The sequence below is a fragment of the Gopherus flavomarginatus genome, chromosome 2 (genome assembly GCF_025201925.1).
Source record: "Gopherus flavomarginatus isolate rGopFla2 chromosome 2, rGopFla2.mat.asm, whole genome shotgun sequence".
Classification (NCBI taxonomy): domain Eukaryota; kingdom Metazoa; phylum Chordata; order Testudines; family Testudinidae; genus Gopherus; species Gopherus flavomarginatus.
In genome coordinates this window covers 120,803,163-120,825,792 of record NC_066618.1, presented here as the reverse complement: position 1 = coordinate 120,825,792, position 22,630 = coordinate 120,803,163, and the positions used below count along the sequence as shown (strand labels likewise).

The 22,630-nt window shown below is 42.2% G+C and overlaps 2 protein-coding genes across 2 annotated transcripts in view; both read left to right on the top strand.

Annotated features, from left to right (window-relative positions):
- The window catches only part of TMEFF1 (transmembrane protein with EGF like and two follistatin like domains 1), a 239,182-nt gene extending 237,713 nt beyond the window's left edge, over window positions 1-1,469 (top strand). The window contains exon 10 of the mRNA XM_050938244.1: window positions 302-1,469. Coding sequence (XP_050794201.1) covers window positions 302-386 — 85 coding nt within the window. The 3' untranslated portion in view covers window positions 387-1,469. The remainder of the gene's footprint in view (window positions 1-301) is intronic.
- A 439-nt stretch (window positions 1,470-1,908) lies between these two features.
- Window positions 1,909-22,626, top strand: CAVIN4 (caveolae associated protein 4). Its single transcript, XM_050938246.1, has 2 exons — window positions 1,909-2,427; window positions 21,988-22,626. The coding sequence occupies exons 1-2, from the start codon at window positions 2,020-2,022 to the stop codon at window positions 22,621-22,623; spliced, it is 1,044 nt and encodes a 347-aa protein (XP_050794203.1). The 5' UTR covers window positions 1,909-2,019; the 3' UTR covers window positions 22,624-22,626.
- The last annotated feature ends 4 nt before the right edge of the window (window positions 22,627-22,630 follow it).

Sequence of the window (22,630 nt, the reverse complement as noted above, 5' to 3'; positions counted from 1 at the left end):
CATGCTTAACTATTGTGTGGGATCAAGGCCAGAGTGCTTTCCACCCTTGCAGAATCAAACTCCAAATTCACATGAAAGAAATCTCTCAGCAACAGCTGCTACCACAGTAGCCTGGGATCTCATAGACCCTTCAAAGTGCCACCTACCAAAGCTCCAGTGCACTTCCCTAGTCAGTGATGCTGATAGACACTATGCTGTTGTTGAGATTTTTGGTTAAAAGAAGAAAGTAAAATCATGAATGTTGTTTTAAATATGCAGAATAAGATTAAAATACATTTTCTTCCTTTTTAAAAAAATACAGAAAATGCCCTAAAAACAACAGAGGACGTCGACAGAAGCAAAACCTAGGCCATTTTACTTCAGATACATCATCCAGGATGGTTTAACGTGATGACTTTTATACCTACATTGACCATGTGATGTACATTTTTATTATATCTTTTTTTAAAGAATGGAACTATTTATTTCAGAGGCCTTATATTTGGACATTTTTAGTGTAGCACTGTTGGTCTGTTGTATTCTGAAAGCATCAGCTCTAACAGCTAAGGACTGTTTTAGTAATTTTCCTTTTGTGTTTTTGAATACCGTAGTTCATTTTCTGTAGCTGTATCACATGGTTATATAGTAGATTTGTGCTTTATTCATGGAATGTAATATTTTTAAGAACACAGACTTATTTCACCAATGGTTGTAGATACAAAACAAAAATACCCACACATTACCTAGCAAACAAGGCATGAACTAAAGGTAAAGATGTTTACAGCTTACTTTTCTTACGAAAAAACTAGGAGACACTGTGTTTAAATACCGTAGATATTTAAATGTTTTTGAAAATTAGTAACTGATTTTTTAGACACTGCCTAGCGCATGAACTGTGAAGCTGTGTACTGTGTGTAGTTGTAACATATTTGTAAAATGTATTGGCTGGGTTTAAGCACTACCGTCTTCATAAATAATTCTGACACTTTATTTTTAAAAAGTAAAAATATAAATTTCATAATCCAGTAGAGCAAATGTCATAGTTCCAAAAGAAGTAGGTCTTGGTAGATTTTGTTATTGTAAAAATCTGTGTTTGAATAATCAAACTCACATGATTGGAATAAAGCCTACTTTATCGCTGTTAAAACTGCTTTAATACTTATTAAACTTTTTTTAAGACAATAGATGTTTTAACACCAACAAGACAGATTCTATAGTGTTTGTGATTTAAAAAAAGAAAGTTAATTAATGACTAGTGCTCCTGTATAGAATATTTTCAAGAGCTGAATCAAGTCCATCCAGATTAGTCTGCTGATTATAGTTATATTAATAGACTGTTAGTTGTTGTTTAAAAGATCCAGAGATAAAATGTGAGTAGGATGTGTTCAGCTGTTTAACATGTAGTTTAGACTTTCAAAATTCTGCATGTAGGATTTAATAATTTGTTCAATAAAAAAAATGCTTTCAACATTTGAACTGGAAAAGCATGTCACAATACAGTGTTTTCACTATATTGCCTCTGCTTTAGTCTGTTTATTTGTTACTTGATTTCGTAGCCAGAATTATTTGAAAACTGCTCCTTTAGGTTTAAGTACACTCATGTTTACTTTTGAAAACTGTCTAAATTCCCCGAAAGGAAATCATTTCATTAAAATGAGAGCAACAGTAGATCTTAAATAAATATGCCAGTTGGCATTCCTGCTTAATTAGTAAGTTGCTTAACTTTCCCAGATTAACACTAATAACTTCACTGGTAAGAAGTGTGACCCTTTAAATGTATGTTCCATTCCAGACATTGCTTCCTAATTTTAGAGGTTTCATATTGCAAAAAGTATCCAAATAATCATGGAGGGATAGTCTGTAGTTATAAATATTTGACCATCCTCCAGGGGTGGAGTTTCACACCCTGCTCTGAACATCTCTGAGGCCAGCTGTCAAGTTTCTTGCACAGGTGCTAGAATTGTTTCCCTACAATTTGAACAGTCATCGTGGGGAGCATTTATACTTCAGTTCCTGTAAACCTGACTGAACGCAGACAAAATGGATCACCATGAAGTTACCTTGGAGGCTGACAAAATCCATCAAAATCGTCTCTCAAATGTCACAGAAGATGAAGAGCAAGATGCTGCATATACAATTGTGACAGTCCTAGATAAAGTGGCTAGCATTGTACACAGTGTACAGGAGAGCCAGAAAAGAATTGAAGAGCGACACAGAGAAATGGAGAACGCTATCAAGACCATACAGATTGATGTTTTAAAGCTTGCCCAGACTCATGGCAATACAGGCTATACTGTTAACAAGTTGCTTGAGAAAACCTGCAAAGTTAGTTCCCATGTTAAAGAAGTGAGGGCACGTGTGGAAAAGCAGAGTGCTAATGTGCGAAAGGTTGAAGCAAAACAAGAGGAGATGCTGAGAAAAAACAAATTTCGGGTTGTAATATACCAGGTATGAATGCACTTTAATTTATTTTACCTTTGAAGTTTTGCCACATCCTTGATAGTTCCTGGGAAACACTAGTTGTTTAACAAATCAAAAGACAGTTTTCCCAGTGTAGGAGTTGTGTTATAGAATTGATTTCTGCCTCTCGGTGTCTTTCAACACGAACCCACTGATGGCAATTCACAGAGTCTATTATTAGTATTGGTTGGCTTTTCAGGCAGGAGTGTAAGATTAACTGCAGATCAGCAAGGACTATTTGTTGCCTATGTGAAAGGTAATATGAGGCAAGCACTGTAAATCTTGTCATGCTAGTCATGCTTGACAATCATCTGTTATTTTTTCACCATATTAGGTAGAAGTCCAAACAGTAAAACTATTAATGGCTCCAAAATTTAGCCACTACTTTAATGCTAATTTTCAAGTTTAGTGTATTTTATTTGAAGTTATTAAGGTTTTTTGTAGGTGTGAACAGTTTTTTTTCATGGTCTCAATTCATAGGAATGAATATTCAAAACTAAGTTCAGACCTGCACCCCCTTATCACACAAGCCGTCCTTTTGCGTGTAGTCTCACTGACTGCTTTGGAAATACATGACTAAGGAATACTAACATGAGCAAGGTTTTGTAGGATCAAAAACAAATAATGAATTTTTCTTACATTACGATTATATTGTTCTTGTAAATGAATAAATAGCATTTGTTCTTATTGTCTGAATGCAAGTTGCTTGAAAATAAGTTTCTTGTCCATGGATCATACAAATACAAAAAAGTTAATCATGCTAGGGGAGTTATAAGGCTAGGCAGCTTACTGGAAAATGCTGCAATTCAAGGTGTTAAGGACTTACCCCTGTGAAGTTCTAAGCATGCTCTGTCAAGCTGTCCTGCAGTGACACAGGAGCATGAGTACCAACCTCAGGGCAGACTGCTATGAAGTGAGGCACAAACCCCAAATTCTGTGCTTAGATTTTACCAACCAATTATCCAGTGTAAACTCCTCAGGCTCTCTAACAACCTTAACATGGAGTCACAGCCCATCCCTTTGGGAATACAAGTCTGTCTTGTCACCCACGTGGGCAGACGTGTGATAGATGGTCCTTGACACCAAAGATCACAGCAATATTCAGGTTAATCCCAGTCCCAAAGGACCGGTCATTTACCCCAGGTCAAGACAATGCTTGCAGCCAATCCTATAATAACCTCTCTACAGATTTATTATATAGGAAAAGGAAATAAGCGTTCCAATCTTAAATTTCAAAAAAGTAATAAAAGCTTCTATAATAAACAAGCTCTATATGTCCTTAGGGCCAACTCACGCGAAGCACTGGGGAGCTTTTGCTTATGCCTAGTGTGCCTTGCAGTCTAGCATAAAGATACAGTTCCTCTTTGTTAGGGTTTTTTAATTCCCTTCCCCACCTGTACTTTGAGATGCAAACTCAGCTGATGGGAAGGATTCACTTGCAAGACCCATCTCCATAGAGGGGAGAGTAAACAATAAAGTATTTTGTCCTCTCAAATGTTTCACTCTAGTTCATCTGGTGTCGATAGTCCTTCCTTATTGGGCAGGACATAACTGCTGTTGGAGACCAGCATTTCACACTAGTTAATGGCTGTCTCCTGCCTGGTGATTTACAGTTACAGAGGCTTACAGTGCAAACACGCAGCTATTACCTTGTAATGTGAGATACAGCCATTGTAAGTGAGATTAATGCCTGCAGCAACTCACAAGCATTCCATAAAGTCTAAACACATTCTTATCATTCTACCAATGTTAACAATACGAACACCCAGGTGAGCCAGACTGATTCTAGCTAGGTATTTGTCAGTATTCAGGTGAGGCATGGGGATGCGAGCTGAGCTGGCGCCTGGCCTGCTAGCATCACATGCGCGACTCCTCTAGAATTCGGTGGGGACTGAGGATGCTTGCTCCTTACTAGGACCCTAGAAGTTTTGTTTGTGTACATCGTTTATCATTACATATTCTTTAAAGTATCAGTGAACACATACAAATTACGTTTTTTTGTGTGAGTAGACCCATGTCCGTGACTGGGAGTGTTCATCTGAGAAAAGTTACTCATGTGCATAAGTGTTTCTAGGCCCTGGTTTAGCTTTTAAATTATTTGATTTCTAGTAAGAGGAGGTACTCTCCAAACCTCTGGTTAGCAATGAAAACAGTGCTAGTGGAAACTGATGATAGCATAAAATCTTATCAAATACAGACAGTTGGTCAAATTCTTCTCTCATGCCTATGTGACTCTGATGAGGTGAAATTGAGGGCAAAAATCTGGCCTAATGTTTTTAATTTTTGCAAGCTGCATTAATAGTGCTTGCTCCACACCATTATGGTAGATATGAGTGTAGATATTCTTTGTTTTTCCTTGCAAGTAAGCATATTGCCAGAGGAAATGAACATCTTTGAATCCTTTGTCCGTTGGTGGGGTGCTGCTCCATTGCTCCCACTCTTCCATAATTGTTGTATGAGCCATTTCAAAATAGTCAATGTTCTGAAAATATTGGGGGGGAGCAGGGGGCGGAATGGCTAATTCAATACAAAACATGGTGTGTTTTTTTTCCCACAGACATGCTTGTTGTCATTTATTTTCAAACAATTCATGAAAGAAGCCTGTGGAAATGTCCTACCAGAGGTTAGGTGGGGAAGGATAGCTGAGTGGCTTGAGCATTTGCCTGCTAAACTCAGGGTTGTGAGTTCAATTTTTGAGAGGGGCCACTTAGGGGAACTGGGGTAAAAATCTGCCTGGGGATTGGTCCTACTTCAAGCAGGAGGGTTGGACTAGATGATCTCCTCAAGTCCCTTCCAACCCTGGTATTCTATGATTTACACAGAACCATCAACAACTGCTGCTACTTCTATTGCCTCCTCTTAGGAGACAAAGAAGACTTTGCCAAGAGCCTCCATGCATCTGATTTTCTTGAACAGAATCAGCACCTTGAATTATCCTCTTCACTCTTCATATTCCCATCCCTGTTTAGATCAGCTACAGCAAGAATGGATTCCTCTTAGCACATATCTACACTAAAAATACTAGTGACACAGCTGCTGGGCTGCAGCACTTCAGTGTAGATGCTGCTTATGCTAAGAGGGGAGAGTCTCCCATGAGGGCCACGCAGAGGATTCAGTGGGCCCAGGGTCTTCGGTGGCGGGGGGGGCCTCCACTTCGGTGGCAATTCGGTGGCAGGGGGTCCTTCCGCTCCCAGGACCCACCTCTGAAGTGCCCTGAAGACCCACGGCGGGGGCCCCCCGCCTCCAAATTGCCGCCAAAGACCCAGCACTTCGGCAGCAGGTCCCACTTCAACGGTAATTCGGCAGCTGGGGGGTCCTTCCGCTCCGGGACCGACCGCCAAAGTGCCCTGAAGACCTGTGGCAGGGCCCCCTGCCACCAAATTGCCGCTGAAGACCTGGAGCTAAGAAGCTCCAGGGGCCCAGGCCCCGGAAGAGTTTTCCGGGGCCCCCGGAGTGAGTGAAGGACCCTGCTCCAGGGGCCCTGAAAAACTCTTGTGGGGGCCCCTGCGGGGCCTGGGGCAAATTGCCCCACTTGCTCCCCCCCCCCGGGCGGCCTTATCTCCCATTGGCATAGGTAATCCACCTCCCAGAGAGAGATGGTAGCTAAGTCAATGGAAGAATTCTGTCTACACAGGAACTTAAATTCGTTTAATTGCACCACTCAGGGTGTGTATTTTTCACACCCCTGACCAATGTAGTTAAATCAATCTTTTCTAGTGTAGACCAGGCCTCAGTCCCATGCTCCTCCCCCTCCCCCAACTCCCCTGCACACCACTGCCAAGGCATTAATGGAGTGAAACATCACTGTAAGAGGCGTGACAGTCCATTGACATGCACTGAAGCAATTTGGGACTTCCTCGCTACTGCACTGGGTGCTAAATGCATCATAACCGCATTCATTATTGAGTTGGATGTTGGAAGGGAAGACTTCATCTACATTGGAATTTCGCCTGAGAGGCATTAGGGATATTGTGAAGGACTGTGTGTTACCTGTTTGGCTCAATGAGTTTGTATTTCTGTAATGGCCTCTGTCAATCAGCACAACAGGCTTCGTTTATAAAATCAACACAGAGAAAATTGCCCTAGTTAATTTTTCTTAATTAATAGTTTTGATACAACAATTAGTAGCAGCAGAAGCCGATTAGAGAATGCTGGCCTGGAAATGATTGTCCAAGAGCCCTTCATCCCTCACAAAAAAGAGTTGGACAAGTCCTTATGCTAAAGGGAGACCTAATGAGAATCTTTGACCATGAGAGTTAGGGAAGTGAGAACAAGGGGTGGTTTACTAGCCATTGTTAGAACTGAGGCTGAGAAAACAGTTGGGGGGGTTCAGTCTGCAATTGGGTTAGCAAACTGCAGAGTGTAATTAGGCTCAGGTCAGTTGGAAGCAAAGCAAGTTCTCTTGCTGGTTTGACCTCAACTATCCAACAAGAGTTGAAACCTTCCAAACTCAGTGCACGTGGGTTTGAGGCTCAATATGAATATTTTTCACTGTTCTAGAGATGATTAATTTTTAAGGCCAGGTAATGGAGAGAGAGGCAGCCAGGTACCCCTGCCACCCAGACTGTTGTCATGGTTAAAGTCACAGTTTTAGTTCAAATTATTAGGGTACTGTGTGGCCTGTTGGTACTGCAGTAGTAGAGATTGGAGGGACACAACTGTATAGGTAAGCCGTAGTCTCAGACAGGTTTGAGGAACAGCCCAGAGAAACGGATGTTTGTCTGCAGTAAAGTGGTCTTTGGCTATTTTAGTCATTCTGGGTAAATAATTAAAAGATGGAATTAAAGTGTGTGCGTGTGTGTGGATGCTTTGTTTGTTTTTTTCATTTTGAAGCAATCTGTTTTTTGTTTTTGTTTTTGGCCTCTCTTGGAACTCTCTGGTCAAGCTGAGAGCTACCTCAGGTGAATTTTTTTTTTTTAATTTAGAAGTTATAAGCTTAAAAGAGCTTAGGAACCAGTTAGGCAAGGTGCCTGAGGTAATATCTTTTATTTCAGGAACTAGTTACGAAGTCCCGTAGAAAAGATGTCCTATGAAAGGAATTCTGGATCTCACTCATGGCTACTGACTTTCACATTTGAAAATGCTTTGACAATCAAAGTGGGCATTCCTAAAATGAGTTGACTCATGTTTTGGAGTTGGCCTCCCAAACAATTTTGCAGCCTTGTACCGCACCAGAATTGATTCCTCTCCACCATGATCACATCATTACACACAGGGCAAGGGCCTGGAATTGTGAAGAAGGTTGGCGACTTGATTTGTTGGGATACACTGCGAACCTACCTGACTCATTTACATGTATAGAAATAAAAATACAAACGTGACAGAATCATCAGGTCACTATCAAACTCCTGTTGCAGCTCAGTTGGTTGTGCACGGTTGGCTGGACACGGGTCTGGCACCCGGATGACATGATGCTGCTGCTTTTAAGGTGCTCCAAGTAAATTCCTTTAAAAATTAAGGTTTTTTTAAAGGGACAGTTGTCTAACTAAGCTGATGAATGTGGTGCCGGCTTGGTCCCCAGTCACTGCAGGGTTTGGTGTGCATTATAGCGAATTTTAGTACTTACATTGTGCTTTACAAACTTTAACTATTTACTCTTCATATTATTCATGTGGCATAGGTGACTATATAATTCCATTTTACAGATGTGGAAACTAAGACAGAAAAGTTAATTGCGTTAGCTAAAATCATAGAGAGAATTTGTGGCAGAGCAGGGCTGTAGCAAAGGAATTACCTTCAGGGCCATGCTTAGTCCACTAAATCACGTGGTTGGTCACACTTCTGAGCGGACTGCTCCTGTTGTGGCCAACAGCCAAGTTGGCTCTTCAGTAGCAGAGCCAGCTCAGTCAGCTGTGACTGAGCCCTAGAGCCATCAGTGGTATCTCCGGATACTGCCCCCCACAACTGTGAACTGGCCTGTGGCCCTCCTAAAACACTGGAGGCAGAGAGGGAGACCACAAATAACCTGTGCTCCTTAGGAAAAAGCAGTTACAACCTGTCAATGCTGGAGTGATAAATTTACCCTTTTGGGGATATGTTTACAAGGAAAGAAGCTTGGAATTGAAGGGGGATGGGAAAGACAGAGATTAGTCTGATCATTTTTATCCCTAAAAGGCAGCTCATGGCTATGAACTTCATGGGCTCTGTTCAGATAGGATTATAAACCTGACTCCATGTGTTTTCTTAACCAGTGTAATCAGACTTATCCAGACTTACTGTTCTCCTGTGATGATATGAACTAGGGCAAGTTAATAAGCCTCCTAGAGTCAACATAGACTTTCCCAATCCAGGAAAATGAAGTGGTGAAAACAGCTGATCTTAATTTGCATTTGTATGGGACCTGTTTTCAAAGTTTTTCTTGGATTTGGCCTGGAAGGCACCAGAATATTGTAGTTGGATGATCACTCTCCAGTTCCCATGCCACTTCCCCAAATCATTAGACAGCCTTGATAGTGATTTATCCATAGGAATTGTGGATGATCATTATAAAAGTCTCCTTGGTGCTTATCCTTTTGTGCTGAGTCCACACTGGGAAATGGAGTTCTACTTCCCGGTGACTGAACTTGCCTTTCAGGATGAGTAGCTTCTGATTAAACTCTATATGCCAGTGAAGACTCCAGAAGTCATTTTCTTCCATGGGTGTTACAGGCCTGAAGTTGCTCAGAACAGCACATTTGCAGAACTGGGAAAATCTGAGCTCATCAACAGCATGTTACAGATTTTTAGTGGTTAGCAGTGGCACCCTGGTATACAGTAACTCCTCACTTAAAGTCATCCCGGTTAACGTCGTTTCGTTGTTACACTGCTGATCAATTAGGGAACGTGCTCGTTTAAAGTTGTGCCATAGTCCCTTCTAATGTCGTTTGGCAGCCGCCTGCTTTATCCATTGCTTGCAGGAAGAGCAGCCCATTGCAGCTAGCTGGTGGGGGCTTGGAACCATGGTGGACCGGCAGCCCTCTATCAGCTCCCCTAAGTTACCTGTGCAGCAGCTGCCAGCAGGCTAGCAATTGCAGCTATCCCTCCCCTCACTGCCATGTGCTGCACCTGCTCTCTGCCTTGGAGCTGCTCCCCAAGCCTCCAGCTTGCTGTGCGGGGAAGCTGGGGAGAGGAGGAGCTTAATGTCAGAGTGTCCCCCGCCCCCCTGCTCCACCACCCCTCTTACCCCTTCTTCTCCATATAGAGCAAGGAGGAGGCGCAGACTAGAGAGAGCTTGGGGCAGCAGCTGCTCTCTCAACTTCCTGGTCCACGTACAAAGACAGTGCACTTAAGAGTGGGTCAGCTTATTTAAAGGGGCAGTGTGCATCTCTCTCTCCCACACACAAGGTGTGTGTCTGTCTCTGTCTGCTATGCTATCTCCCCTCCCCTCCATTCCTGCTGCCTTGATGAGAGGCTACATTAACAACGTGTTAACCCTTGAGGGCTTAGCTGTTCTAGTTCATCATTTAGCTGCAAGGCATTCCCTGGGAAATATCCCACCCTCTGACTCCTCCACCTCAACCAAGCTTCACAATCATCATTGCTGTGAACACTATTAAATTGTTTGTTTAAAATATATACTGTGTGTATATCTATATAATATATAGCTTTTTGTCTGGTGAAAAAAAATTCCCTGGAACCTAACCACCCTATTTACATTAATTCTTTTGGGGAAATTGGATTCGCTTAACATTGTTTCGCTTAAAATCGCATTTTTCAGGAACATAACTACAACGTTAAGTGAGAAGTTACTGTATTTAATAGAGCTGCATCTCTTCCAACTGTATCTAATCTGCAAGACCTGTGCCTTTTGTTGTTGTGGGCCAGGACTGAAAGCAGGTTATTAGCAAATGTCCTCTTTTATCATATCACCTCCTGTCTGGTTCCTGTCTCTGCCCCTTCTCACACGTGCAGATATTCTTTGTATCTACATTTAAAAGAGGCTGTCTAGGAAATTGCATATTTTGAGCTCATAATGACAGATTCACAGGGCTGCCTATGCTGACACCACTCACCATGGAACCTCCTAAGGGGTATTTACTAGACTGTCAGAGACTCCTTCAGAGGTACTGATTCACTGGGCTTACTTGTTTAGCAAAGTTTAAATGTGCGTATTTCTCTCACAGCTTTTTTTCTGGGGCTGCAGCTGCCCTTTGCATCATTCAGAAGCTGTCCCAAGGAGTGGATGAGATGGGAGTTGCTCAGAATGACATTGCATAGTTGTCAAACTTCTTGCTCACTGAGTTCTCATTGAATCACTCTACTCAATTAATGAGAGAATGGATTTCTTGATGAGACAAGGTGGGTGAGGTAATATCTTTCATTGGGCCAACTTCTGTTGGTGAGAGAGAGCAGCTTTTGAGGTACACAGAGCTCTTCTTCAGGTCTGGGAAAGATACTCAGTATCTTGGCTAAATACAAGGTCGAACAGCTAGTTTAGCAGAGGTAGTTAGCACATGTTCTAAGGGACCAGTCAAGGTGAAGTGGCCCATTAACACCTCTGGACTCATAGGACAAAAAGGGAGGTTACTGGGTTACAGATTCTTGTAATAAGCCATAAATCCAGTGAGTCGGAGCCCCCCTTCCTCCTTCCTTGGCATGCTTGGGGATAGGCCTCCCCCATCCCCAGCAGCCAAGCCCAGACAGGCAGCAGGCCACCGCTCCCTCCCAGCCAGGCTGTCTCAGGCAGAAGCAACTCCATCCTGCTCCTCGCCTGGCTGCCAGGGAGAGTGGCCAAATGTGCTGGGGGAGGGGCGGCGCTGGGAAAGGAGGACAGAGCCCCTCTCGCTCTTCCCCCCAGCAGGCCAATCTAGGGGGGGCACTTGACCCCACATGTCCCCCCTCATATGTCACCTCTGAATGCTCCAATAACAATTATGTGGGTGAAACCAGCCCTAATCACTCCCCTCTTGAATGAACTCAGACAGGAAAATGATAAAAGACAAAAACACCCTATCACCTGTGCGTGACCATTTTTTACAACAGGGGTGTTAACGGGCCTCTTCACCTTGAATGACCCCTTGCAACACGTGCAAACTACCTATGCTAAACGGCCCACCTGGTATTTAGCTGTGACACTCTAAGTACCTTTCCCAGACCTGAAGAAGAGCTCTGTGTAAGGGGGAATGCGCATCTCTCTCACCAACAGCAGTTAGGCCAGTAAAAGATATTACCTATAACAACACTGAGGGATTCATGTGGTTTGGGTTAAATTGGTGACCCCCTGTCAGAATTTAAGGAGCACGGATTGTAGTTGAAGCTTTAGGAAAATAAAATGAAGATTTACTGTGCTGGTCACACTAAGCACTTTTCATTATGTAAGAACAAGTCTACATGCCAGCTGTAGCATCTGGCCCCAGAATGGCATCGTTTTGGTCTTATGTGCAGAAGAGTTTATTCAGCACGTACTTAATGGAGTGAACTCCCACAGGTGCCCTTAAGAAATAATCCTATTTTGCTCCTATTTGAACAGACTTGGCCTGATGGCAGAGATTATAATTCCACATCTGCAAAACTACAGGAGGATCGCGTGGGATTTAGTCCCATGCTTGCAGTGAAAGAGTGACACACTTACAAAATGATAGGGTGCTTTGTAATTGGATATTCACCAGAGGATAAGGATTGACTGAAGGGTTAATTGCAAGGGGGCTTTAGCAGTAACATAAATTGTGTTATGCTAAGGACACTTTTTGGTCAATGGACGGGTTGTTATGGTAATTTCAGTTAACCAACCAGCTACATGGTTAATATGTGTATTAATAGACATGAGACTGATGTGGTGTTTTGGAGATTTACTTTGGGTGTTGTTTTGAATAATGTACGGTCAATGTAAAATGTAAATTCCTAGGCTGTGATATTGTTTTGATGTAGTTTCTTGCCTACAAGCTGCAGATTGTTTGCAGGCCTGTCCAGTGAGGGTATTTTTGTTTTTCTTTATCATGCAGCAAACATTTCTAGGTTGTTTCTTTTACAAATCAGCTGTCAGTCACCACTCCGTCAACAAGCTGGGCACTGGACTGCCTATTACCTGATTTGTGCTCCAGCTTCAGGAGTGTGAGGGGTTTATTAATCCCATTAGTGTTCCTTAAATATTTTGCATAATGTTTTAAATGTTTTGAGTATTCCCCCCAACATGTAGGCTCAGGGTGACAGGTCACTGGCCCGTTACTTTGCTCTGAGCAGCACAATAAAATGACATAATTCTGTATTTTTGTCTGTTTTGCTTGTAGTTTTGGTATAATGTAAGGATGTTCTGACTTTGAGGAGGTTGAGAGCAGTTTGGCTTGTAATGGTTATTGTATTTTTCAAAATAGATTCTGGAGTTGAGGGGATGTCACACTATTTTGTTTTTTATTTTTATTTTCTATACATTTTTATCATTTTTTTAACTTTTTACTTGGGACTGGGAAATGAGTGGGAGGGTTGTGTGTATTGATCATTTTAGTTTTAAAGTGCAGCCTGAAAAGTAACTGTAAATAAATGGTTTTCTGGAGTTTCATGACATTGTCTCAATTATTTCTGGATCAGATGTTTACAAAGACAGAGATGGTCTTTTTTAACTGCCAGCCTGGCAAACGCAGTCTGGGCACTGAGAGACAAACCTAGTGCACATACTTAGCATTTTTAATTCATTTAAGTCATTTCCATTTCTCCCAGTAAAAATTGACCAATTTTTCATTATTTTTGTGTTATTTACATTACATTCTTTTATCAAATCATCACTGAAATGATTATGTTTTTCATTTACTAAACATCCATTCTTCAGCAAACAAAAAATTTTAGTAACTGTTTTGACGACATATTTTTATAAAAATTTGTATTAAAAAGCGGCAAAAAAGTTACAAAAATGAAGATTGTTGAAAAAGTCAATAGTTTTGAACAAAACTTTTTTTGTAAATGTCATTTTTCTGTGGAAAAAACCCCCTTGCATTCAGAAAAATTTGACCAGCTCTACAGGCCAGGTACTTTTCGCCTCATGGGAAAGATTCTGGAACTGAACCGCTGGCTAGGTACGTGGTGTTGGGTAGAGGGTTTTGGTTTTGTGGACCATTGGTCCAGCTTTTATGGGGAGAGGGGGGTTATCTAGTTTGGATGGCCTCCATCTCAGTGGAAGGGGGACCAATCTCCTCTGGGACAGGCTGGCTAGAGTAGTCAGAAGGGTGTTAAACTAATAGCAAAAGGGGAGGGTTAAAAAGAGGCAAACTATGAGCATTCAGTTAGCACAAAATCAAGATGTTGAAAACAAAATTAATCAAGGAACAAAAGGGCAGGAAGAGAAGAAATTCTTGAATTGCCTAGACACCAATTACTAGAAGCCTGAGTAATAAACAAGAGGTATTAGCGTTGCTCATGGATGGCATAAATTCAATATAGTTTGTATTACTAAAATGTTACAGGATGATTCGCGCTCCTGGAATGTTAAAATCAATTGTTATAACCTATTTAGGAAGGAATGAGTATGGAAAAGGGGCAGAGGGAATGGCACTCAATAGGTATGTCTACTTTTACAGCGTTCAGACACAGCATGCCCAGCTAGCACAGGTTTAACTAGCACTATAAACACAGAGGCACTGTTAGGTGAGTAGGGTAGAGACAAGCCAGTATCATGGGCTGTGGACCCTACACAGCTCTCTACATTTCCAAACAGTTTTCTCCCATGTCTACCCTGCTAGTCTACTGCCTCCCCACTGCTGGAGCCTTTTTCCACTACGGAGAAAGACTCCAGCAGCAGGGAAAGGCTCCAGCCACAGGGAGCTGCCAGAGCCTTTCCCTGCTGTCCCCCGCCCCCTGCCAGAGCCTTTCACTGTTACCTACAGCTACAGGTACCTGACATACCTCTACAAGTAAAGATAAAGCCATTTTTGACATAGGCCTTATCTGTTTCCTAGTTACTGACAACTCGTTGGGTGAACTACTGGTCCCATTGAAGTCAATGGAAACTTTGCCATTGACTTCAATGAGGGCCAGGTTTTTATTCTTTGTGTATTATGGGGTGTCTAGTAAGCTCAAGGTTCGAATTTAGGCTCAAGCCTAACCCTCCTTCCACTGACACACAAATTGCACTAATCCAGGGTTTGCCCCCAGGGGCCCAGGACCCCATAGGTGTGCAGGGTCTGAGCACACTAGGTCAAGCAGGGACCCAGGATTCAAGCGCTGTTGCTTTGCGGTGTAGACACAGCCCCTCTGGCCTCATGCTTTGGGGTGTTCACCAAACATATCCCATGGGCCAACTTTCCTTGTCCTCAAGTTTGACGAACAGACAAGTTTTCCCACACTGCACTGGCAACAAAAGGCTAGAGCAACCCCGGTTTGGGAGAGTGTGAGGAAGTCTGGGAAATGGATGTTTGGACTCAGGCCCGCACAATGTAGTGTAGACACTGGAGCTCCAGGGTTTAACAATTCCTAAACTAGAGTTACAAATGAATGTAGATTCAAGTCCTCGGTTAACCACCCCAGGCTTTGCTAACTCAAGTTCTACTAACCATGGGCTTACACTGTGCTGTAGCCAGGCCTTTAGTTTCCTTGTATGTAAAATGTGACATATTCTCATTCTCATTTCTCTTGGGGGTTTTGTGTAGCCTTGAACACCTTATGTCCATGTGAAACAATATCTTAATGTGTTTATAAGCCAATTGTTACATTATAACTCCCTTTTATCGGATGCTTGCAAGTTTGGGCAACAGTCACCATTTGGATGGAAATTTTCCATGTCTGGTCTCTGCTCACGTGTGTATTTTTGTCTGGCAAGTTTGAACAAAATGGTTCAGTTGCTTGTGAAAACGGGCCGGGGGCGGGGGGGGGATCAGATTTTCTTATTATTAAAAAAAATAAGGAAAAAGAAGCTTTAAAAAAAAAACACACCAAACCACTGCAGCCAGAATAGTTGCAGCTTTTGAATCTCAACTGCGCATGGAAAGGCTCAACTGAGGAGCACTGTCCAGCCTTGTTTTGGGGCTATTTGTTGCTGTCCTGGGTCTGACCCTTCCTACATCACTACTGGAAAGTCTCTCAGCCTCTCTGCCCTGTAATGAGGTTACTCTTGCGTACTCACCTCTCAAATGTGCTTTAAGATAAATAGTGTTTTTTCATTACTTTAAAGCTCTGCTTTATCAGTGGAATAACCAGCTTACTTGACGCGAGAGTATTATGGCCTCAGTGGATTATGTACTGGGGCTGGAGCAAAGACACTTTCATTCCAGTCCTGAAGCTGACATTTCTTTGTTGTGTAAATGTATCTTCTGGGTTTCCCCATATGTAAAAAGAAAATATTGAGACCTGCCTCACAGGGGCACGGGGCAGGCAGTAGGGAAAGGCTCCAGATGAATTAAGATGTATTTGTACATTTTGAAAAGGGTCGATAGTGCTTTATTCCATATCAAAACAAATGCATCCCCCTTCCTTTAAAAGAGCTCTGTTTGCAAAAATTAAGCATTCCGAATTTAAGAGTTGACTGAGCAGCTCTCAAGACCCTCTTTGCTGGTATTTAATGAAACTTGGAACACTGGAGAAGTTCCAGAGGACTGGAAGGAAGCTAAAGTCATGCCAAAATTTCAAGAATAAAAGGGATGACTCAGGTAATTATAAGCCTGTTAGCATAACATTGATCCCTGGTAAAATAATGGAACTGCTGATATGGGATTCAGTCAATAAAGAAATAAGGTATTGTAGCATAATTAATTTAAATCAATATGGCTTTTATGAAAAATAGGTTTTTGTCAAACTTTATAGCCTCAGATGAGACTACACATTTAGTTGATAATGAGATGTCTGCATGTGAACTTACACCGCCTGACACTGATTAAAAAAATCCTTAGCACTATATAAAGTCACTGTCGCATACACAGCATTGACTAGAAAATGGCTAACTGCTAATCTGAAAATGTAATTGTTAACGGGAAAGGATCATCAAGTAGGGGATGTTATGAGTGGGCGCTGCAGGAATCTTGGTCAAATGCTATTTAGTATTTTCCTCAGTCGTCTAGAGGAAAATATAAAATAATTGATAAAGTTTTCAGATTTCCCAAAGATTGGTGGAGTGGTAAATAACAAGGACACGTCATTATACAGAATGATCTTGCGCATTTGGTAAGCTAGGTGCAAACATACATGTATTTTAATTCAGCCAAATGCAAAGTCAAATATTTAAAAGCAAAGAGGGCAGTAGAAGGGACTGTATCTTAGAAAGCAATGGCTCTGAAAAGGATTTTAGCGTTCATGGTGGATAAGCAGCTGAACATGAATGCCCACTGCGAAGCTGTGGCCAAAGACAATCAGTGATCCTGAGATCTATAAACAGAGGAATATCAAGGAGCAGTAATGAGGCAGTATTACCACTACATACCGCCCTGGTGAGACCATTACTGCAACGCCGTGTTGCAGTCTGGTGGCCACACTACAAAAGCTGTTGAAAAATTGGAGAGGGTTTCGACAAGTGACACAAGAATGATCACAGGTCTGGAAAACCTGCCTTACAGTGAGACACTTAAGAGGTTCAGTCTCTTAGGTTATTGAAGACAAAGTTAAGAATCGACTTACGGACGTCTGGAATTTCCCATGTTAACAAATCAAGGGGGAAACAAAGACATTCCTCTACTTGTTAGGCAGCACGAGAATGCTCTGTAAGTCCCACTATGTACAGTCAGGGAGGCAGGAGTCCTTGCCTCATTCCATGCATCCCTTTCTATAGCATATGGAAGAAGATAGGACTCAGTAGGATCCCTGCCTCTTTTCCTGTGCACCTTCACTAAGGAAAAGAGGCAGCAGTGGCTAGAAGTTTCCTAAGTTGCATACACAGACGCAGATCCAAGAGTGCACTGGCAGCCCATTAACATACTGCATTACAAAGTCCATGGTGCATGCACACACAGTACGGCTTTTATAACTTTGACTTAAATTGAAAATAAGAGCGAAGGTATCCACAGTGGCAATGGAGCTTTCAGGTTCTGCCGGAAGGAATGGCTTTGTGTTATAAACATCAAGTTTGAAATATTTTACTCTCTGTGGGGACATCTATTCGAATGTAAGCAGTAATGGTGCAGACATTTATCCTCAAAGTAGCTACAGCGAGTTTCATATTGTTTACTTTGTGCTGTTCAGACCAGAGCTTAAAACCAGCCGCTTTGTTGTACGTGGCTGTTAGTGAGCTGGGGCTGCATGCTGGCAGAGTGAGGTACTCAAAAGCAAGACAAACCCAAGTTGAGTTTTATGCACAGTCTTAATAGCACTGGTGTGCACAGGCATTTCTAGATGTATTCAGTGGTGTGATCAGACACTATTTCACAAGTAGTGCAAATATTAATAGTGTAAATACAATTTACAAAAAAAACCCAATCTGTGTAGCATCTCTTACTACGGTGCAAGACTCTGTCACTATGCAGAGATGATAAACGCTATTTATGCAAGGCTTGAGCTGGCAAGGTGCTGAGCGCTCTGGCTCCTTTCCAGCCAAACTCTTAAGCACAGGCTTAACTTTAAGCACATGGGTATTTCCCATTGATTTGCACCAGCATTCTATAACTCAAATCACTCCTATCTCAGGGGCTAGCCAGCTGGCTAGGCCAGGTAAGATGAGGTGAGTACAATAATTTACATTTGGGCGGGAAGGACCCACCTTGCCTATTCCCTTTTTAATTTGATCTGGCTACCTTGCAAGCCATCGCCTTGTGCTCCTGCTGCTGGAAGAAGGGGAAAAGCAGGCAGGCATCTTGCTCTTTTTCCCCTCCTAGGGCTACTGCCACATCCTGCTGTTTCCATCAGCGAACAGTTTATTTTCTTAGTAGGACTATGGGAGAGGTACTTACCCAGTTTAGGGCTTGAACCTGCACCAATGAAGTCAATGGGATGTTGCCTTTGACTTCAGGGGGAACAGGATCAAACTCTTAGCCATCTTTTCCCACCTCAGAGTCCCCCCTAGTGCTAAGACTGACTCTCCTCAGATGTGCTAACTCTGGGATACAGAAGCTTTTATTCTCCCTCTTCCCTAGTAAACAAAAATGACTTTGTAATGCTAAAACCTGTTATAATAATAATTGGAGATATACCAATCTCCTAGAACTGGAAGGGACCTTGAAAGATCATTGAGTCCAACCCCTGGCCTTCACTAGCAGGACCAAGTACTGATTTTTACCCCCGATCCCTAAGTGGCCCTCTTAAGGACTGAGCTCACAACCCTGGGTTTAGCAGGCCAATTCTCAAACCACTGAGCTATCCCTCCCCCTGTTGGAGGATCAAAATGGGCAGTTCCCTACCGAAATGAAACATAGCCCTGATTTTTATTTTGAAAAACCTTCACAATGTTAACCAGTTCCAGTAAGACAGTGCATTTCTGTAGCACCTCCCATTTAAGGATTGCAGTGTGACATACAAACCTGAATGAATTTAGCCTTTGTATACCTGGTTTCTCCAGGGGAGAGGCAGGAACTGAAGAAGAGAAATTAAATTATTTGGCAAAAGTCACACAAGGAGTTGATTGAAAAATATTGCTCAGAACTCCTGGGTGCCAGTCCCATTCCCTAGACATAAAACATGCATATGATCATTTACAGTTCATAGTTCTTAATTCTAGAGAGAGAGAGTGTGTGTGTGCGTGTGTGCATGCGTGTGTGTTACACCCAGCCCTTTAAACCAGTGAACTGTAAATCTAAATACAACTGAAGAACATTAGGGAACACAAGCCTGCGGGAGTCTTCTGTGTACTAGGGGATGACAGTAGTTAGCCCAAATGTTGTCTAAAGAACCTAAGCTCTCATTTTCTTCTTATAGGAGAGACTCTTAAATCTCACCCTACTGTACTCATCCCTGTATGGATTGATGTTTCAGAATAGTTAGTAAGGAAATATTGTTGTCAATGTTTCAGCAAAAGTAGTGGTCTATAATTTACAAACATTAAGAGTTTAATTACAGAAAAGCTGCTCTATGTTAACTCTATCCCTCATTTTATGAAAAGAAGCTATAACACAGCCAGGTAATAAAGTTAATTTTCACACATTAATGAAGATTATTAACAAAGAATTCTAGTTCTTGCTCATTCTGGGTTTGATATATGGAGTTAAATAAAATTCTGCTGATCTCACAGCAAAATAATTTCCCCTTAATTTTGATAAGCATTAACAGCCATTTTAAAGAAGCCAGAATAAGATGACCAAACTATAAACAGCCTTTATTTGCCAAGTGGCTTAATATATTTTATTATATATTACTGATAGTTTAATACTTTGTAAAGTAAAATTAAACATGCATTTGCGTTTTGAAAATTACAGCTGTTTTTCTGGCCAGAAATCAGTTCAGTTTGCAGTGCACCAAACAGGAATTCATCAGCACAAGATACATTTGCGAAACTGACTGGTACTTGGTGGACTCTCTCATTCAAACATCTTTGGTAGTTAGAAAATATTATTAAGCTATGGCCCACATTCTGACAAGCTCCAGGAATCAGGTGTGATAAGTCCACAATTGGGAAATGATACATTATGCAAAAACAATATTAATATACCATGTCTTCTGCCTGAGGCTGTGTGAGGAGCTGCTCCTCTTGGGAATATGAACAAACTTTATGCAGCGTTGTTTGTGTGCACAAGGGGGAGATTGCTGGGGTAAGAAAGGGGTGCCAGTTTCCATCTCACAGCTGCTACTGATTCTGCGTTTTCTACTATATGTCTGGTAGTATCAGACAGAAATTGCCTCTACAGGGCTGATCCAGAATCTCCATGGGAATCATTACACAGAGCTAAATGGTTCTTGGCTCAGCAGCTGTGTGACTGATTTGCAGGTTGGGTCTACTCTTTTCAGAAGTATCCTTTTACGGAATAGTCACCCTCAACTTTTTGCACATAATTTACCATTAAAATGATGCTCAGTAACTTACTGCCCAAAAAGAGCTTTCAGAAAATTCTGGTATAACTTGCACTTTTTTGGCAGTTAAAATCTCTCTTTCTCTAGGTATCTACAGCACCCCTATCACCCCAATGGCTGAGATGCTCACCTCTTCCACAAGCAACCAATTGCTCTGCCTCCCTTTAGATCACTTCTTTTCAAAATGCAGCTACCGTTCCTCCCCAGCGCCCTGCTGAACTCACTGACAGGGATTAGTGGATAGCGGGCAGCCAAACAAAGCCAAAGGTGTAAAGTAAATGTATTTTATCATATAGTTTCACTGCTTAGTACATGGCTAGGATGGCACTTGTCTAGACTATGTATTTAATATTCAGTATAAATTAGCAATCGTTGTGACATGGCAGGCAGTGGATACCAAGGTGATTAATGCACCATTCAGTAACCTCCCATTGAAGACCTACTACAGAGACCCACAAAGATTTGCTGAGTGGTCAGTTAATGCATTAACATGGGATAATATATGTTTACTGTTGAAAATGCCTCAATGCCTGTAATACTAAACAACGCCATTCATGTATTTCTAAAGGTTGCCCACCTCTACTACTGCCATCTGGAGCTTTGCTTTTGTTGCTAAATTGATAGGGGAGGAGTAAAATGTGGTGCTGAAAAGTGACTATGTAAAAATGGCTTCCCATTCAGCAGATCAGCTCCTGGTGTGTACTGAGCCTTACCAGCACACGTCAGTGACATTTCACTCCTGTGAACCAAAGGGTGTGTTGTCACTGCAGAGTTCACCCGGGCTCTTCCCTGGGTTTTAGCACAACCCCTGTCACTATCCACACACACTAACCTTTTACCTGGGTTTGGAGGTGCTTTAAACCTGGTCTAATGTCCCTACTTGTATACGGATTAAAGTCCAGACTTCACTTTAACTTGGGCTGGAACCTGTCCCCTTTGCAGTGAGGACACAGGCTATGCTCTCAGCCACACATGTGCGTGCATAAGCAGAGGACACAACACCACCAGTAGGGCTTTGCAGTGTGGCCATCAGCAGTCAGGCTAGACTGACCTAGGTGCTCAGACCTGGGTGCCTGGCCTAGCTGCAGTGAAGACATACCCTAGATGAGTCTGAGCTGGACTCTGTTCCTCCCTGTGCATTAACAGATTTCGCTGCTAAGTTCCAGTTAATTACAACTGTGCAAACCTAATGAAAGTGAGGAGGGGACTACAGGTTCATATGGGACATTCATATGGAGTCAGTGAGGCTGTATGTAGGTGAAGGCCAACTTGTCCTGCATGGTGCTCGTTATTGGTGATATATGAGAAGGAGAGAACCCAGCTTGACTCTCCAACCTCAGAATAGCAGGGCTGGTAGCTAGAAAAACATCCTTTCTAACTGCAAACTAAGCACATTTGAGCTGCAGTCCATTGAGGCACACTAAATGTGGGACACGATGTGAGTTTTATATTGTTCATCCCTTTTCAGAGTAGAACCAGCCTTTAAAGCAATCTCCTTAATAGGCATGGGACTGAACAGAGGCTGCAAAATCAGAGCTTTTCCAGTCTCCTTTATCCTCAGCAGATCGTGCAGGTTCTCAGGCGAGACCCCTCCTCCCTGTGCCACATCATTACAGCTCAGTTGTTGATACTTACAAATAAGAAGCCAAAAAAACTATATGCTTAAATGCTCTGCTCCCTTAAAACATTAGCGGACCAATGTCTTTCTGTTTTCATTCACAGGAGGAAACAGAATGCCCATCTTCGCTGTCTGTTATCAAAGACAGGGCAAGAGGTGAAAACCTAGAGGAGCAATTTTTCCCACCTGATGACCTCTCTTCTGATGAAGAATATTATATAGACGAAAGCAGAACATCCCGATTTAAAAAATCAGGCATGAGACGCATAGATAATATCAAAAAGGCATTTTCAAGGGAAAATATGCAGAAGACCAGACAAAATTTTGGCAAGAAGGTGACCAGGCTTCGAACTAGAATAGTGACACCAGAGAGGCGAGAGAGACTGAGGCAGTCAGGAGAGAGGCTGAAACAATCTGGGATAAGGCTCAAGAAAACTATTTCAAAAGCTGCTCCAACAAAGGAGACATTCAAGCTCAATAAGAAAGATAAAGAGCGAACAGTAGCTGAAGGGCAAGAAGGAATCCAGGAAGCTGGTGTGCATGCAGTTTCAGCGAGTGGGGCAGAAGAACCAGTCACAGAAGAGATTTCCTACACAGAAGTGATCACTAAAGTAAAGAAAGACAAAGGCAGTGGAACAAAAGGCACATCCCAGCCAGCAGAGAAAATCGTTCTTAAACAGGAGGCAACAGAAGGAGGAGTTGATAATGTTCTTCTGTTGGACCTCAAGCATCCAGCATAAGTGATCA

Coding starts and splice junctions, on each gene's coding strand:
- CAVIN4 (XM_050938246.1), top strand. CDS start 2,020: ATGGATCACCATGAAGTTACCTTGGAGGCTGACAAAATCCATCAAAAT. Junction 2,428..21,987: donor TTCGGGTTGTAATATACCAG/GTATGAATGCAC, acceptor TTTCATTCACAG/GAGGAAACAGAATGCCCATC.